Here is a 17,431-nt window from a genome sequence, read left to right on the forward strand (position 1 = left end):
CATCTCTCTCCCTCCCTCTCCCTTACTCTTTCTCTCTTCCTGTCTCTCCCTTAGTGTTTCTGTCTCTCTTTCTCTCTGTTTAACTTTTCCTTCTCCCTTTCTCCCCTCCCTCCATTCCTCCCTCCCCCATCTGCTGTATTGTGGTCTCTGGCAGGTGTAGTGCACTCAGAGTTCCTTCAGGCTCTGTGCTGGGTGTATATCTGTGTGTTTGGGAACAAGCATCCACACCCAGCATCTCATCATTCTTCTCGAGTGCTCCTCCCTGGGAGGGGGAAAATCCTGGAGGATGGAGGATGGATACCTAGGATGGTGCCAGTGGCATTTCTAGGGAGCGGGGAGGGGTGCTTCTCTGGGCTGGGGACCAGCCATGTGAGTCTCCCAGACTCATGGGTGACCCACAGAGGGAAGACTGCAGCAGAGATTTCTAGCCAGCAGTTAGACCTTTCTGTGTGGACCATATAGTCTGGCTCTTTCCTACATTTCCTTCGTCCCATTTCTTCCTGGCTCCTCACCCCAGGAAGCACCCCTGGACCATTAAGCCTGCCCTCCCTAGGCCCCCCCCCAGCTCTAGCTCTGTAACCATGTGAGTGATGCTCACAGCATCAGACAAATCTTTGCATCTTTCCTGTGAACCCTTCTAGGTTTCAAAATGCACTCCAGGCTGAGGCCTCGTGAGCCAGGGTTGAGCTTGAGCTGGGGAGCTGTGGACACACAAAGGAATAGACCGATCTGCTGGCTAGGGGGCAGCTGTTTGCCAGCAGTGTTCACTGAAGAGTTAACATGTACAGCCTCAAAGTTTTCAGGCCGTTAATCTAAGATGCCGACTAGGCAATTTGCAGTTTTGGAAAGAAACTGACAAGGAAGGGCTCTGCTCTCCAAGTATCTGAAGCCACTGCTTCTGAGCATGTGCAGGGGTCACGGAGTGTTCCTCCCTTCCTCTCGGGGGGTGGGGAGGCAGACCATCTGTCCCTGGAGCTTGGGCCTTCCCCTGGGTCACCCCACGTCACAACCTTAGATATGGTCCACCCAGCCCCTGTTTGCCCATATCCTGGCCATCAGGCCTGCTCACTCTCTTCTGCAACCTGTCTCCCTTTATCCCTCCTCCCTCTCCTGCTCCCTTTGGCTTTTGTTTGGCTGAGGAAATGGAAACCTCACACAGGAAGTGCTGGGCTTCATTTGCTTGAGGTGCTGAATCTGTTTTCTCTGTGGATGCTGAAGCGAATGGCCCGTTGCCGGCTCATGCGAGCTGCTGCCCATCTTTGGGCAAGGGCTCAATCTGCAGCTGGGCACGTGGTCCCAGTTACATCCATCCCCAACTGGGCTTCACCTCCGAGGCTACAGAAAGGCAGAGGGAGTTGGGACACTCGAATCGAATTTGCTTAGTCTTTTCAGACTTTTCTGCACAAGGATAGCAAATCTGACCAAATAATATGTTGAATCCGATTTCTTAGTAAACAAGTTCCTGTAGCTGTAACTTACTTTTTGATGAGTCCAGTTTAGGCTAGAGAAGTCAGTGTGGTAGAAAATAGAGTCCCCTTCTACACTGTCTCCCTTTGCAATCAGGATCAGCGGCTGGTTGTCTCTGGAATGCAAGTTGAAGCATAAAGGAGGGGCTCTGCCATCCTGGGGCCTGACCCCAAGGCATGGTGGTTTGAGGGCTGGTGCCACCGTTGGACAGAGCAAACCTGGTCTGACCACCACTGAGGGTCATCCCACCTCATAGCCTTCAGATCCAAGCAGTGGAAAGTGGAATAAGAATTTACCTCCCTTCTTTCTAGTTTCTCATGTAACTGCCTAACACTCACCGAGTGAATACTGTGGTTGAGAGACTGGCCCGGTACGGTGGTTCTTCTGTAAGTTTCAAAGTGACATCTTATACCCACTGATCTTCCACACTGTGGAACCTTTTCTTTTAAGGCTATAGGGAATAACATAATCCAGACAGTTCTGTAGATGTCAGAACAGTAATCCCTCTGACACTCTTAAGGTCCTTGTGCTGCTCTTCATTTTGGAGGGTTTAGGAGCGCTCTCAAGAGAGTAGGAAGGAAATGGCTTCCACTTAACGCCTCTCCTCTGCATGTTTTCATTGGTCTTCGCCTGCATTTGTTCTCTGCAAAGACAGATTCCTCACTGATCCTGTGATAAGGTGACCAGATAGCCTACACTGTAGTTTGCTTCTCCTCCAGAAATTCCCTCTTCCCATATTGTCTCCTTGACACATTTGGACCCTTGTTTAATCTTGCTCCCTTCATTCCCTTTCTGTCTTTCATTGTGTTACCATCTTTCCTTGCACAGTTAGTCATTTCGAAGCACCTCCCCTTTTTCAGGGGAATTCTAAAGCGCATCAGTAGTCTCCTTGGTTCTCTCCCCTTTGCTGTATTCCTCTTCTTTCTGGTCAAGTTTGCTTTTCCTAGGCAGTAGCCACTTAGGCACACATGGACCACTTAGAATGATGATGACAGAACTTCACTGACACTGCAGAGTGACAAGGGCAGGATTTCAGGGCTGTTTGTGCCTTCCCACAACAGTGGCGCTTAGTAGGTGTGTGTGCTGGAGTCAGCACGTACGTACGTTGACTTCCCATTTGTATCTGTTAGGAGTCGTCATAGGATGGCTTTATATCCCAGGAGATTCTGGTACAGAGGAGTGTAGCAGGGTGTGGAAAGTTGCCTTGAGCCACTGTAAAAGGCAGTGTAGAGTGCTTTGGTCTGGTTAGAACAGACCACAGTGTTTGGAGGGGCCGTCTGCTTATGGGGGTGGGGGTGGAGTGGGGAGCACAGTTTCTGTGCCAGGCCTCTTGTTAGAGGGGAGGGGCAGCTGCTCCCCGCTCTACCAAGGGAGCATGAGGCACGTTGTGAATGTCAGGTGGTGGAGAGAAGCAGAGCAACAGGCTTCCCCGAGCCTAAGCACAGCCCCCTGCACCCCAGGACCTTTGGCAAGGCTGGGGCAGTGGGACAACCTACCTCATTGCATAGTCTCTGCTGAAGCCAGATCTTCCCTCATCTTGATCTCTAGTTCTCAGTAAGTGAAAGAGTCAGGGGACTTTGAGAACATCCAAACCTAGCCCAGCTGTGGCAGTTGGTTTATTGCTTTCAGCTGGTACTTGAACCCAGGTCCTGGTCTTGGAGGCTTTCCCAGGTTTAATCCCCAGAGCTTTCTCTGCAGCTGTATGACACTGCGCTGACCCCGAATGAGGATAGGAAAATAGAACCAGTGCCAAGCCAGAGTCTCTTTTTCATTTGGAGTCTGGCTGTCTGCCCATGACCAGGGTTACATAATGGGAAACATAGCTGGGGCTCTGGAGAGCCCGCGTTTCACCAGGCTGCCCAGACCTTCGCATTCTGATGCTATATATCTTCCTAATTGTAGCTCGGATGCATTTATCACACTGTTGGATTGGAGCACTGTTAAAAAAAAAAAAAAAAAAACTCCAGAAATTCCTGGACTTGCTGCTTTTCCATGGCTTGTCTTGTATAGTCTACAGAGCATGCTGGAAAGGGCTTGTAGGGAGCCCTCTGAGGTGCCGTCACATAGGGAGACATGGGGATATGGAGGGAGTATGCAGTAAGCTCATTTCCTCAGGGAGCCTACATGTGTTGACCCTGTAGACGAGATAGAAATTCTTGAGTTAAAAAGCAGCTCATTCACTCACCCTCATAGGGCAATTCTGAAATAAGAACTAATCCCAAGTCTAATCGGCACCCCTTCAAGGACGCTTAATACGTCTTCCCAGAAGGGCATTTTGGGAGGTCACTAAGTAATAGTCCATCAGCACTTCCCTGAAGGAAGTGGTGGTGACTGTGGGAAGCCCCTTTGCTACCCTGGCTCCCCACCCAGTCTCCCTGGCTCCGGGTTGGGGCGTCAGCACTATAGCCTGGCACCAGGGGGTTCCTCTTCCTCCAAGTGCTGAGTGTGGGGCACACGTGATCTCTCCCACGGCAGGAGCCGCTGTCCCCTCCCCACTCCTCCCACAGGACTTCTTGTGAGAGGAAGGGGTGTTGGCCCAAGGCTCCAGTCTGACCCCAGCAGGGTACAGCCGCTGACCCCAGGGAGAGTACTTTCCAGTTCTGGGCTGAGGTTATTTGGGTCCAGTGTGTGCTAAACTAAGAAGACGTGTTGGAGTGGTTACAGCTAAAAATTTAGAGAGGCAGGAACCGTGAGAATCCGCACCAGGGAGGCCGCCGAGGGCTCCACTCATGCCGTGGCGATGTCAAGGTCCCCTGGGGGCTGCTCTTTCCCAAACACACAGTGCTGATGGGTTTAACACACCACAGTGATGCGACAGAGGCTATACATCTGAGTGTAGCTTGGGAGAACTGAAGTCAAATAGGCACTGACCTAGAGAGAGGTTGAGGGAGGCACAGCTAGAGGTACTTGAGAAATCCTGGAATGAGGTTACCGTGACCTGTTGTTGGCCATAGGGCTCCAGCTGCACTGCTTAGAACATGAAGTTTGTGTTCTTCGAGTAGAGCAGGGTGACTGAGCTGCAGATTGATTTTGCCCTGTTGGGCAGAATTAATTTAAGTTGGGCACTCTTCCAAGGGCCCAAGTTGACTTGTTTGTATAAATTAGGAAGGCAGAAAGGATCTTCTTTAACTGAGTCTTATATTTTTTAGTGGTCACCTAATAAGCAGCTATTATTCTTGGAGGATGGTATCTTGCTGCCCATGTCTTAACTCCTAGAATAGTGACCCCTGATAACTTTGTCTCCGGTTTATATCATGGTGGCATCTGGAAAACACACTGTAGTTCCTAAATCTCAGAGGGAGCTGCATAGTTCTCCTCCTACCCTCCCCCAGTCTCTACCCCATTCTGTTGAGCTGCCTAGCCCTGATACCAGAACCAGATCCTCGGCCTACTGAGAACAGAGTTGGCATGACATCCTGGCTTTCCGAGGAGCTTACTAAGCTATTTCAAACCCAGGTACTATTCTTTTGACTCTACCAGACTTGTTGGATTCAGGTCCATTTCTGTTATTATCTGCTCACTTCCTGCAGTTTTGTCCAGTTGGGTGGGAAGTCCTCCAGGGCTACAGTGGTCTTATGTTGGCCATTGAACCCCACGTGAAGAGTTGTGGGCTATAATATGATGGTCCGTAGGCAAACAGGTTTTAAAAAGAGGATATTACATATCTTAAGAATATTTCTCTTGCTGTGGCCTTTTGCCTTTCCCCTTTTATGTTTATAGTCCATGTACTTTCTCTTTTTCAGTTTCTTTGTGCCTAGTTTCTATGCCATCTTAGCTGTATTTCCAGAGTGTCTCACCCCAGGAACCAAAAGACCCAACTCGTTTCCCATCTGTACTACTTCTCTGATCTTCCGTAGCTCCAAAACACAATGCAGGGCTTCTTCTCACTCACCTCTTTCCGGGTTTGTTCTGCAGCTGTGGAGTTTGAATGTTAGTGTTTAAACAAGCTGGTATTACACAGGAAATGGCCACCTCCACAGGCCCCTGCAGGCTTGTAACATGGGGTCATTGTACTTGATATTAATCACCAGTCAGCCTGTTCCCCCAGTAAAAATACGAAGGGGTGTGTGAGGGCTCAGTCCTCCTTAGACTTGCCAGAAGGATGGCCTGAGCCCTGGTCGGGCCTTGGTACTCCATTCTCCAAACTGTCTTCCTCCTTCAGTCCCGTCCTCAGATGGAGTTTGCAGACAAGTTATTCTTGACCTCTTCCCTATAAAGCTGGCAGATCTGCTTTTCTTTCTGAGTTCTAGGAAAGAGATAGGTTGTTGTGGTATAACTTGCCTCGCATATCTCACACCTTAATCTTTCTGAGCATGACGTAGTTGAGTAACAGATCGTATGAGAAAACTCCAAAATGGTAGAAACACAGAAACCCAGTGGTCCACCTGAGATCAGGACTTCTCAGTTCCTTGGAGTGAAGCTGCTTGTCTAATGCTGTTTGCAGAACTAACCCCAGCCTGAAGGTTTAATCTGATTCCCCAAGTCAATATCCCCTCAAACAACCAGCCAACAGTGTGTGTATTGGTTCATTTCTGTGAAATGTGTTTCCCTAGTCACCTGGGCTGGCCTGGGCTGCATTGTATCGGCCAGCAGCTGCACTGCACTCAAACTGACAGCTACATTAAACCTTGGAATTCTGAGGCAATAAAAAGTAAATTAACTCTTTATTTTTTTCCTTTCCTGGTGGAGTAAGTGAATGCATGTCTGTGGGGAAGTGGGTGAGCCTTGGTCCTGAGTGCATACCTATAACTAGCCACTGCTGGTCTGTCCCAAGCTAGGATCTGATGTTCAGACTCCAGCCAGAGGTCTGCTTTCCCTGGTGTGTGGTGTGTTCTGTGGGGTTGGGCCACCGGATCACCCTACAACTGCTGATCCCTGCTCACTAGTCACATCACAGCTGCTTGAGAGGCTCCCTTGCCACCATTCTGAGAGCCACGAACAGACTCATTGGATGCAGTTTCATGTTCTCTGGCTGCCTTGTGTCTGTTTGGTGGGATTTTTTTGGACTCTGGGAGCTTTCCCAAAGTACGAGTTGGGGCCACAAGGCAGAGGGACTTGCCCAAGCCTATAGCACTCTAGAGGGTCCATGTAGAACCAAAGGTGGCTTGAGAATGTCTGCAAACTCTTCTGGGGAGTCATTTCCCAGGCATTTCTAGAAGATTGGGAGCTGTTTAAAGTTCCTCTCGGCCACCAGAATTTGACTTTGGGCTCCTTGGCCCAGGTCAACCTTGAATCCTTAGAATCCAAGGACTAGATTGGGGTGAAGGTTGGAAGGCACTCCCAGCTGGGATAAGGACTAGAGCAGGAAAAGGCTAACTTTTCCTCTTCTGCTCAGACAGGAAGCCCTGTGTTCACCCATGGAACTGACCTCTCAGCCCAGAGGCCTGATTGGGGTAAGCTGAGGTGATGGTGCCCAGGCTACAGGAATCACCTCATACTTCTGCAAATATCTTAACTTCTGAGCTCAGACATCTCACCTAGTTTTTCAGAGTACCTCTTCCTTTTAGTATTAGTTTCCTGACACTCCCCTCTGCCCCACCCTCTGTGGGGGTCACCGTATGGTCCATGGGTGCCCAGTCAGTTGTGTTCATGTTCGTGATGCTCAGTGAGAGAGGAGAGAACTGATGATATGTGAAGTGATCGGGGGCTGTCCCACTGCAATACCAGAAGAAAGTGGCCACTCAGAATCACACACCAGTCTGACGGGATCAGGGCAGAAATGACCCTTCATCGGAGCATTTTGTGTATTCCCTTGGTTCTGCTCAGTCTAGCTTGGCCCTTGGGCCACTTTACATTTCTGAGTTGGGAACTCAGGATACTTCCTGTGTCTTTTGGCATCAGCTGCTACCTTACACTACAAATCAGTACGAGGGTAGGAACACTCATCCACTTCATTGTTGCAGTGAGTCTTAAGGTTTTGGCACAAGGTGGGTGGTAATGGACAAAATGCAGATGTGGGCAGGGGTCCCTAGTAGTGGCCAGCAGCCGCTGGGAGGAGTCAGTGTTGGTTTATCTGAGCCTTAGGGGACAGGGAGCATGGTAATGAGAACCACATGGTACCACATATTCCTTCGTCTTGGATCCAAGATGGTAGGGGTGGGAGGACGAGAGAGGGATGTGGGGCCTCCCATTGTGGCAGCCGTGGGCAATTTTCTGCTGCCCCTCCCTGGCTGGAGATGATGCTGCCCTCACCCCCCACCCCCATCTACGTCCTGAAGCAGCCTTGACCTGCACAGCACCAACCAAGGCCCCCAAGCCAAGAATTCAGCTGGGAGACTTTTCACCTTCTTCCTTCTCACTGTCGTCTTTCCTGTTTATTTTCCAAATTGCTGCTCTGCAGCCGAGCAGTGCCTGTTGGCCAGAGCTCACCAGCACTGTGGGATCAGACTCAGGCAGTGGGCTCAAGTGGCCAGCAGGGCACTGGGGGAGGAAGCGGGGAGCTGGAAGAGCCTCCCTGTGCGTCTCCCATGGGCAGCGCTAACCTCGGAGGCGGCCCTGAGCAGCCCTATCACATCCGGTGCTTGTCTCTGCAGCCGGGACCGGAGGATAAACTATCAGAGCTGTGGGGCAGTGCATCATTCCTCTTATTATTTTCTTCTCTGCAGATGGGGTCGTGGAAAGTTCAGTTCCTTTTAACCCTCGAAGTTCTGTTTATTCTACAGCTGGTAGCCTGAATGCTGCGTTTCCCATTACATCACAAAGGGGCTCAGGCAGATCTCTGCACTAAAACGTGTTGCAACTGTTTATTTTTTTCCATATTTAAACATTTCTGACAGCCAAACTCAGCCGAGCCAAAAGATGGAGCTTTGTGAATGAGCCTGGTTGTCGGTGTCTGTGCAGAGAGAGGCTTTAGAAAACTCTTGTCCCTCCGGTGATTCTTCCCAAACATGTTCTTTTTCCTGGGCAAAGCCTGCGAGGCGAGTTACTTGTGCAGTACATGTGTGTTGATTATGTGCCGTTGTATGATTAATGGAGCTGTGTTCCGCCTGGTTCCCAGGACACTCTTGAAAACAAGATGTTTCATTTCATTGCCTTTTCCTAGTGCAGTGATTACAGTAAATAAACCAGTGCAGCCTCCTTCCACCTGGAGCCGGTCAAGGAGTCCCCACACCTCTACCCCACTTTCTCCCCCAGCATCACCTTCAGTGCCATGTCCCTTGAATGCCCTCTCCTCTGCCATCTCCCAAAGGCTCCCAGTCTCCAGGAGAAACACATTGCTTAGGTCTGAGGCCCCTCCCTAGCAGATTTGGCTCATGCGCAGTTACTCCTCTGGGAAGATTCCAGGATGTAGCTCGCTCTTACAGCTCTCTTTGCTTCTTGCCTCTTGCCGCTCCACCTCTTGAGCCTAATTGTAAAGCTTTTCTTTGTTCTTCTATGCAGCTCACTCCTTTTAGAGTACAGCTTAGCATCCATAGGGCACTCCCTGTTCCAGAGTCCCTGGTTAAGGTAGTCTTCTGGAAAAGGAAACCAAGTCTTGTACAGCCCAGGGCCTATAGATTTGGCAAGCCCTGGATCTGACTACAGTTTGGCTATTTGAGCTGCGTCCTGTGCAGGCAAAAAAGAAAGCTCTTAAGGATCGTTAGCACCCATCAAAGCAGGGATATGAACCATGGTAGATCTTTGACAAATGATGGTGACAGAGAAATGAACCTTCTTTTTCTAATTCTGCCCTGGAGTTTGAAATGGGGAGAGCTAGACTTTGCATTTTCAAGATTTCTTAGGTTCAGGCAGGACTTGGTGATGTGCAGTTAGGAATGAGCAGCCATCCCAGTTTGCCCAGGACTGAGGGGTTTCTGGTGACATGGGACTTTGGGTGCTAAAATTGGGACAAATCCCAGGCAAACCAGAACAGTTGGTCACCCTATATCTAACCTTCCACAGGTGAGGGAGAGGAGAGGGAGAGGGATGGCCAAGACAACACTGATACTGGTTTGTCGGCTGAAATGCATGGGAAGTTTTACCCTCCTGGGAAGATCTTGGCAGGCCAGGAATGTGGCTTTTGGTGGGTATGTTTGATTGTTTTCCTACTTATATGTAGGAAGAGACTTCTAAAGCATTGTAGGGGACTGGGGTGGGAGGTAATAACCACATGACTCTTTGCCTGGTGTGACTGGCCCCTCTGGCTGTGTGGGAGGAGGGGAGATTGGCACTGTGTTGCTGTCTGTGTGGCATATACTTGGCTGGACAGGAGTAGGGGAATTCTGGGAGCTGCCTCAGGCACTGGTTGTCTTGAGTGTTTGAGTAAGTGTCTCAGGCACACTGTCTGGAAAGGTGACAGGACCTGCATTAGGCAACTGATTCTCTTAAATTCTTTTTCCTTTCTGGTTAGGATTAAAAACTCCCCCTAATCAACTTCAACTTTGCATAGATGGACGCACACACACCAGATTACTGCCACGGGCGCAATTTTGTATCCTAGCGTTTTGGGTTAGATTTCCTGGCAGATGCCAGCCGTAGACAGCAAGTGCCACGAGTCCCTCCCTGCCCACAACTGCTTAGAATACTTTAACTGGTCCCTCTTTAGAGCTGCTCTTCTTTTCTTACCTTCTTTCTCACAGGGTTGCTGTGGATGTCTGGTCGATGCTGGCTGATTTCTGTAACATACTGACTGCAGTGAATCAGTCTGAGGTGCCACTGTACAAGGACCCGGACGATGACCTCACCCTCCTTATCCTGGAAGAGGATCGGCTTCTCTCGGGCTTTGTACCCTTGCTGGCTGCCCCTCAGGACCCCTGCTACGTGGAGAAAACCTCGGATAAGGTCAGCCCCAGGCCAAACATCCCTCCCCATTCACCCCTCCTCTTAATTCTCCAGACCTTTTTATTCTTGGGAAGTTTTCTGTGCAAACGGAACATGATTAAGTCATTGAGAAGGGTGTTAAGGGAAAATATCGACCTTTTAGCCGCTGACATCCCGCTCTGCCCTCTCGACTTCCTTTGGTGTGTGTGTGCGCTCCCTGGCATGTTGTGTATACGATCATTTCCTCACTTGTGTAAATAGCGCGGCTTGTGTTGGCAGTGCTCTCACTCAGCTCCAAATGGTTTGCATCATGCTTAAAGCACCCTCCTTCCTCCCCCCTTTCATCCTCCCCCCCAGCCACAAAACTCTGCACTAGGAAAACAGCCAGGGCTTTTTCCCTTCTCTAAGGAGGAGAGTGATAAATAGGTGACTGGAGAGAAGCAGACACCATGTGTTAACTTACAAAAAAAGCTTTTAGGAGTATGAAGCATTCCCCGCTGCCTGGTTTCTATTTTTCTTCCTCCGAGGACTGTGTTTTAACCTGAACTTTTTCCTTGTCTTGTCTGTTTATAGAAAACAAAGCCCATTGCCTGTTGCCCTGGTGGGGACTGTGGAACTCGTAGTCTCTGCTTAACAGTTGGGTCGGTGGCCAGGTGTGGAGAGTCGAGCAGTCCATTCTGCTTCACATTCCTGTGTAGCGGTTGCTAGGCTGGGGAAGTCGTGCCCACAGACCCTGGGAGCAGGGTCTCCTGTGCTGAGCAGGGGAACTCAGTGACTGACCCCTCTGTGGAGTTGGTAGCATCACATCCCCTAGAGGAGAGCCTTTAGGTGGAGAGTCCACAAGTGGCTTCTCAGAAGGAAGTCTTTTGACCTAGATGAAGTATGTATAGAGGTGTAGGTAGTTGTTTTTTGTTTTTTGTTTTTTTTAATGTCAGATAGTAAAAACTAAATTCTAAGCATAAACTACAAATATGAGAGATTTTATGTTGAATATAAAATTTTTTTAACTCATTCTTAGTGAAAAAAGAATATATGTTCCTTGTAGACAAGTAAAAAGAAGAAAAACGTATCCACAATCCCTCTACCAACTGGTAACACAACTGTTATTTTTGCTAATTATATACAATCATATTTAACTTATGGTATAAACACACACTTCTTTTTAAACAAAAAAACTGGGGGTCATATTATACATGTTATTTATAATTTGCTTTTCGCATGTAGTATCTTTTAATGTATTCTTATTTGGAATCTTTTTTGATGATCACTTAGTATTCTTTTCTGTGCCAAGATTTCTTTAACCAGTCTTTGCTTTATTGAACCAAGGGACTGTCCTGAATTTTTGAACTACTATAAACAGCTGATTCCTTATAGCAGAATTTTTTTCATATATTCCCTATGGTTACATTTCTATACGTAGATAAGGGTTCTAGACATTGACATATCAAAAACTCATACTTTTTGGGTACATTTAATGGCTAATATCGGGAATGTGAAAACCTTTGTCTCTTGAGAGGAGTACTCATTTTATGCTTTTCCAATGAAAAGTTGGAATAAAATCCTGCTCTTCTAGTCTCAGAAGGGAATAACAATGGAGAGTTGTAGTGTGTGAGGCAGAGGACAGCTAACAAAGTTCAGACTTTGTGGAAGATGTTCAGTTAGAAGAGTTGGAAGAGAAACTGGGTAGCCATGGCTTGGGCCAGGGGAATCCTAGTACGTACTGTTTTTCTGTGATCACAGGGTGGTCTTGACTCTGGAAGGTGCTTTTGGGAGTTGGCAATTGGGTCAGCTGTCTTTCAGTGCAGAACAAGGAAGGAGTCCTGTCCAGCTTTAGACTTGCTAAGCCCTGTTTTCTCATCAGCTCTCCCAGCTTTGGTGTTAGCATATGATACATGTGTATGGTACAGTATATGGTAAATACAATATATGACCTGGCAAGAAGAACACAGAGGCAGTGGTCCATGCCCTCAGCCTGTGGTCGTGAATCACAGGCTGCCTGGGGCAGTCACAGCCCATTGAGACTAAGGTGGGTCTCCACTTCAAGGACTGTGAAATAGGTGTGCCCAACACAACATCTCCCCCAAACCTGGTCTTTCTTCAGTCTTCCCATCTCGGTAAATGGCAGCTTTGACTTTGGGGGTGCTCATGTCAAAATTCTTGGGGTTATCCTTCGCTCCTCTCTTCTTCTCACACCTCCATAACTAATCCATCAGCAATCCAAGTCTTCCTTACCCTCAAAATAAACGCAAATGCAACTCTTTCTTACCACTACACCCTAGTTCGATTCAACAAAATGCCTTCTGACTGGTTTCTCTTATACCTCCCTCCTCCTACCCTCCAGTCTGTTTTCAACACAGCCACTGGAATGATCTTTTTAAAACATCAATAAGATCATGTCACTTCTTTGTTCACGCTCTGATCCAGCTCCTGCTGCTTTCCTTGTGCCCAGTATGCCCTAGTCACATAGGCGTCCTTGCTGTTCCTCAGACAAGCCACACACTTGTGCCTCAGGGTCTTTGTACTTGCTTTCCTCTTAACCTGGAACACCCCGTCCCCAGATACCTGTGTGGCACTCTCACTGCCTTCTCAATGCCACCTTGTTGGAGAGGTCTTCCCTGGCTACCCTATATGAGATGTTACATGCCATCCTTTTCCTTTTTCTCTGCTTTATTCTCCATGGCAGAGAAAAATAACATCTCTTGAATATCTAGCATGTATCAGTCCCAGGAAGAGGTAATTCTGTCCAGTATTTCATTAAGTCCTCACAATATGCCTGCCAAGTAGGTATTCGTGCCTTCATTTTATAAAAGAGACAACTGAGGCTCAAGAGAGGAGTGAAGAATGATAGAAACATAGGAAACATCTCCATGGTTGACCTGGAAGATTAGTATGGATGTGTCCAGAGGGACTTTTTAGGAACTCTTGACCTTTTAGGTATCTGAAGAAGATAGACATCTTCTCCAGCTTCTAGTGTTCACTATTAAGAAATGTAAAGTATCTCAAGGACTTTGTAGCAGCAACATGAGCAGTTTCACTGCTGGTGGAGATTTGTCACATGTTCGGTCTAGCCTGGGTACTCACTCAACAGGCATTCACTGAGCGGCCTATATTACACACCTGCACACACACGAGAAATCCAGACATACAAGGCAAACACCCTCCTAGTTTGGGAGACAACTTACGGCATATACAAAGATGTGAGAAGGAACCTAAGTTAATTTGAACCTATAGAAGGAACTCTTGAAATTTTGTAGAGTTGGTAGTTTCCCAATGAAGGCATTGCTCAAGGAGCACTGATTTGGCATTAACCTATCACTGTATTTCCCAAGCATGTTCCATGAAACTCTAGTTTTATAGGTTCTTAATAGGTGAAAAAAAAGAGTTTCACAATCATGTAAGTTAGGGTAACACAATATTAGACAGAATCCATTACTGAAAGACTTCTTGGAGTTTTAATGTGGAGTACATTGCGAGGGGGATACGCTTTGCTATCTTTCCCAACCTTGCTTCACCCTTGATCTTTCTGATTTACTGAACATCTTACAGGATTAATATTCTGCCTGAAAGAAACAAACCATAGTAGAAAACCCAGGTATGGGATGAGTAAGAGGTGAGAAAACAGGTTGCTGTTGGGATTATCCAAAAGTAAGATAAAGAGTACAGATTAAGGTAAAAGCAATAGAGTGGAGCTGGTTACATTTAGAGAGAAACATCACAGATGCTGAAAATTAGAGCCAACTAGGAGAAAGTGATCTTAGGTTCGTTGAGTGGCTGCTCGGCACCTAAATTCAGAGGTTAAGTAGCTTATCCAAGGTTATGTAGCTAAGTGAGGAAGTACAGGATTAGAATCCTTGTCTGTATGACTTCAGAACATCATGTTCTTATGAATGGTTTGACATCTAGGATTTGCTTCAAAATAATGTGGGGAGGAAGGTGGACAGGAGTGTAGATGGGGAAAAAAAGGCCAAATATTAATCATTATTAAATCTGAATAATGGGTACATGGAGTTTATTATAGTATTCTACTTTTGTATGTATATGAAATTTTCCATAAGAACAAGTTTTAAAGGAATAAATAAATAAAACTCCATGTCCTTTCTGCTGCATTATACTGAATAAGCATAAGTGATTGAAAAAGTAATCAAACCATAATAATAATAAAGATTTTTCAGTCAATAATCATGTTCCAGGCACCGTGCTAAGCTCTTTACACATATTTCCTCATTGAAACCCCAGTAGCCCTATAGGCAGATAGGAGAAGTGATAAAAAGTAAACTGTTTTAGGAGAAAGATGTTAAGTTCATGTTATATGTTAGTCAATATCAAAAAAGCTTAATTGTCATCTTCAAAATAAATGCATGTGATTGTATAGCTATAGGTGGTACTGAACAAGGATTTATTTAGTGACAGGCTGTGTCTTTCCTTAGGCTCTAAAGGTCTAGCCATTTAATGATAAGCAAAACGTTGATGTCATAAATAGATGTAAGCAATCCTCATTCTAGCATCCCCAGGAAGATTAATCCATGTGATCTTCTTTGTCTTCCTTCCCATATTATCTCATCAAGAACTAAGTGAAGAACTTTCCAACAAGCTAATGCCGGGGCCACCCTTTGGCTTGATTAGGGAATAAATTACAGGTCATATTATATGGTGATGTTATAAGTCTCACGATCACATCCCATTCATTCTTACAGTAATCTTTGCTTTCTATCTGGATGTAGGATCCCAGGAAGCTTTGTCATTAATAAAATATGTAATTGAGGTTAAAGGTGAGGTTTAAATTGTCCAACTTTTTTTTTTTTAATTTTATTTTTGGCTGCGTTGGGTCTTCGTTGCTGTGCGCGGGCTTTCTCTAGTTGCGGCAAGAGGGGGCTACTCTTCGTTGCGGTGCACAGGCTTCTCACTGCAGTGGCTTCTCTTGTTGTGGAGCACGGGCTCTAGGGGCGTGGGCTTCAGTAGTTGTGGCTCACGGGCTCTAGAGCACACGCTCAGTAGTTGTGGCGCATGGGCTTAGTTGCTCCGCGGCATGTGGGATCTTCCCAAACCAGGGTTCGAACCCACGTCCCCTGCATTGGCAGGAGGATTCTTAACCACTGCACCTAAATTGTTCAACTTTTGAAACTATTGGCTTGTCTGTTTGTTAAATGATATTTTTGGCATGTTTGTTTTGCACATAATTACCCCCAAATATTTTAAATAGAAAATATAGAAAAGCACAAGAAAATAAAAATCACCTACAAACTACCACCTAAAATTAACTGGTGTTAAGGTTTTATATATGTCCTTTCAGTCTTTCCCCTGCCCCCATGCTTATATGTGTGTACTTATTCTTTTCCTTTCATAAAATTGGGACCATACAGTATATGCTTTGTTCTTATTTTATGTTTTTTAAACACCCTTGTTTTTATACACACATACACATACGTATATATACATACATACATATACATATATACATAGATACATATATAGTTTGGGGGGAAATGTTGCCTTTGTTTTTTGGTGGTCTGGAAAATATTAATTTTAAGTGCTACCAGTGACTAATTTTTTGAAAAACATACATAATCTTCTATTCTCAAAGTATCAACATCAAGAGTGAAAGGGGGAAAAAAAAAACAGTTGACTATCCCATATTTAAGATGTGAAAATTAGGACTGTTTACAATATGTATTTTCTTTTTCACACAGTTGCATTTTGTTTCTAAATTTACAATAGTTATTTCGAATTAATTTTATAGTAAGTGTTTTCAGTGTTCAGTTTTCACCATTTTTGTCTTTTTATTCTGTGGCTTTCCCATTCTTATGTTCTTTACTTTGATTCATCTGTTATTCAGATGCAACATTGTAGAATTTTTTTCAGCAAAGATAACATGGAGGCTTTTTAAAAATGAAGGTGATTTTTGTGAAATACAGTAGTAATATACATACTCAAGCAAAAGGGTCAAACAATTCAAAAAAATATATAGTCAAAGTCACCCTCTAGGGATAACCACTGTTAACAATTTGATATTTATCTTTTTAGACCACTTCTATGCCCATTGAAACATATTTATAAACATATATATATATATGATCAAAATGATAGTGCGATATACATTCTCTTCCTTACTTTGTTCTTTTCGTTAAACAGTATATTGAGGACATTCTTCATGACTACTTTTTGAACACTTGTGTTTTGAAAGTGTTCTTATTTTGCCCTTGCACATGAATGGCAACTTAGCTTAGGTCAACTTCTTTCCCCTTTAAAACAATAGCTATTATTCCATTGCATTAATGGTTAGGAAAAATTGGAGAAAAGTCTGGTTTTTCTTCCTTTGTAGGTAAACTTTTTTTTTTTTTTTTCATACAGCACGGGTAACTTACAACTCTTTAAATCTTGAATTCCAAATTGAGGATTTGTTTAGTACTGGACTCTGTACTTTAATTTTTCATGGCACATAATGAGCTCTTTAAATAAGCAGATGCAATTCTATCTTTAGATCAGAAAAGTTTTCATCTCCCATGTCTTTGATTACTAATGTTGTGTTTGTTCTTTTCTTCAGTAATTTCTTTTCTCCTAACATGTATGTTAGATCTCTGTTCTTCGTCCTGTACCTATTTTTCTGTCATCATTTTAATCCCTTTTTGCTTTGCCTCTGCAATCTCGGAAGGTTTCTCAAGTTTTTCCTGTCTTTAATTGGTTCAGATTTTTATAGTGCTGATTCTACTCTTTACTGCTTCTAATTCAGTTCTTAAGTCTGCTGTTGCATTATTCGTTGCCTTACTTTTTTTCCCTATCTTATCCTGTAATGTTTATATTTTTGCCTGCCTTTTACCAAGGTCTCCTTTATCTGTTTTGTTTTGTCATTTATTTTTTAGCATACTTCACAGAATCTATGATTTTAAAAATCCAATTGTAAGAGTAAAGCAGATACTGTCTCCGTCAGCTAACATTTTTCCCCCAAGTATTCTCTATTTCTCTCTCTCTTTGCATGCTCTGTTCCCTTTTTTATCTTGCAGACTCTTTTCATAGGCCCCCACTTGTATTTCTACAATCTGATTCTGGCCTTTTATATTTCTTTGAACAAAGAAAGGTTTACTCAGTTCTGATATTTTCTCCACAACAGGTTAGGTAGATTCTCACTGGATGCCTTCTTTACCTACAAATATCATTTAGAATCCCCTTCTCAAGTCAAAAACTGGTTGATATATGTTTGTATTACCAAGTCACCACCCTGAAGCGGCTG

The 17,431-nt window shown here is 45.2% G+C and overlaps 1 protein-coding gene across 2 annotated transcripts in view; it reads left to right on the forward strand.

The window, feature by feature from the left end:
• SMG6 (SMG6 nonsense mediated mRNA decay factor) overlaps positions 1-17,431 on the forward strand; it is a 231,900-nt gene that overhangs the window by 110,712 nt on the left and 103,757 nt on the right. For both annotated transcript variants that reach the window (XM_082605367.1, XM_082605368.1), the window contains exon 13: positions 10,026-10,227. In XM_082605367.1, the coding sequence (XP_082461493.1) occupies positions 10,026-10,227 (202 nt within the window). The remainder of the gene's footprint in view (positions 1-10,025; positions 10,228-17,431) is intronic.

The sequence above is a fragment of the Mesoplodon mirus genome (genome assembly GCF_964341445.2).
Source record: "Mesoplodon mirus genome assembly, chromosome: 18".
NCBI classification, from domain to species: Eukaryota; Metazoa; Chordata; class Mammalia; order Artiodactyla; family Ziphiidae; genus Mesoplodon; species Mesoplodon mirus.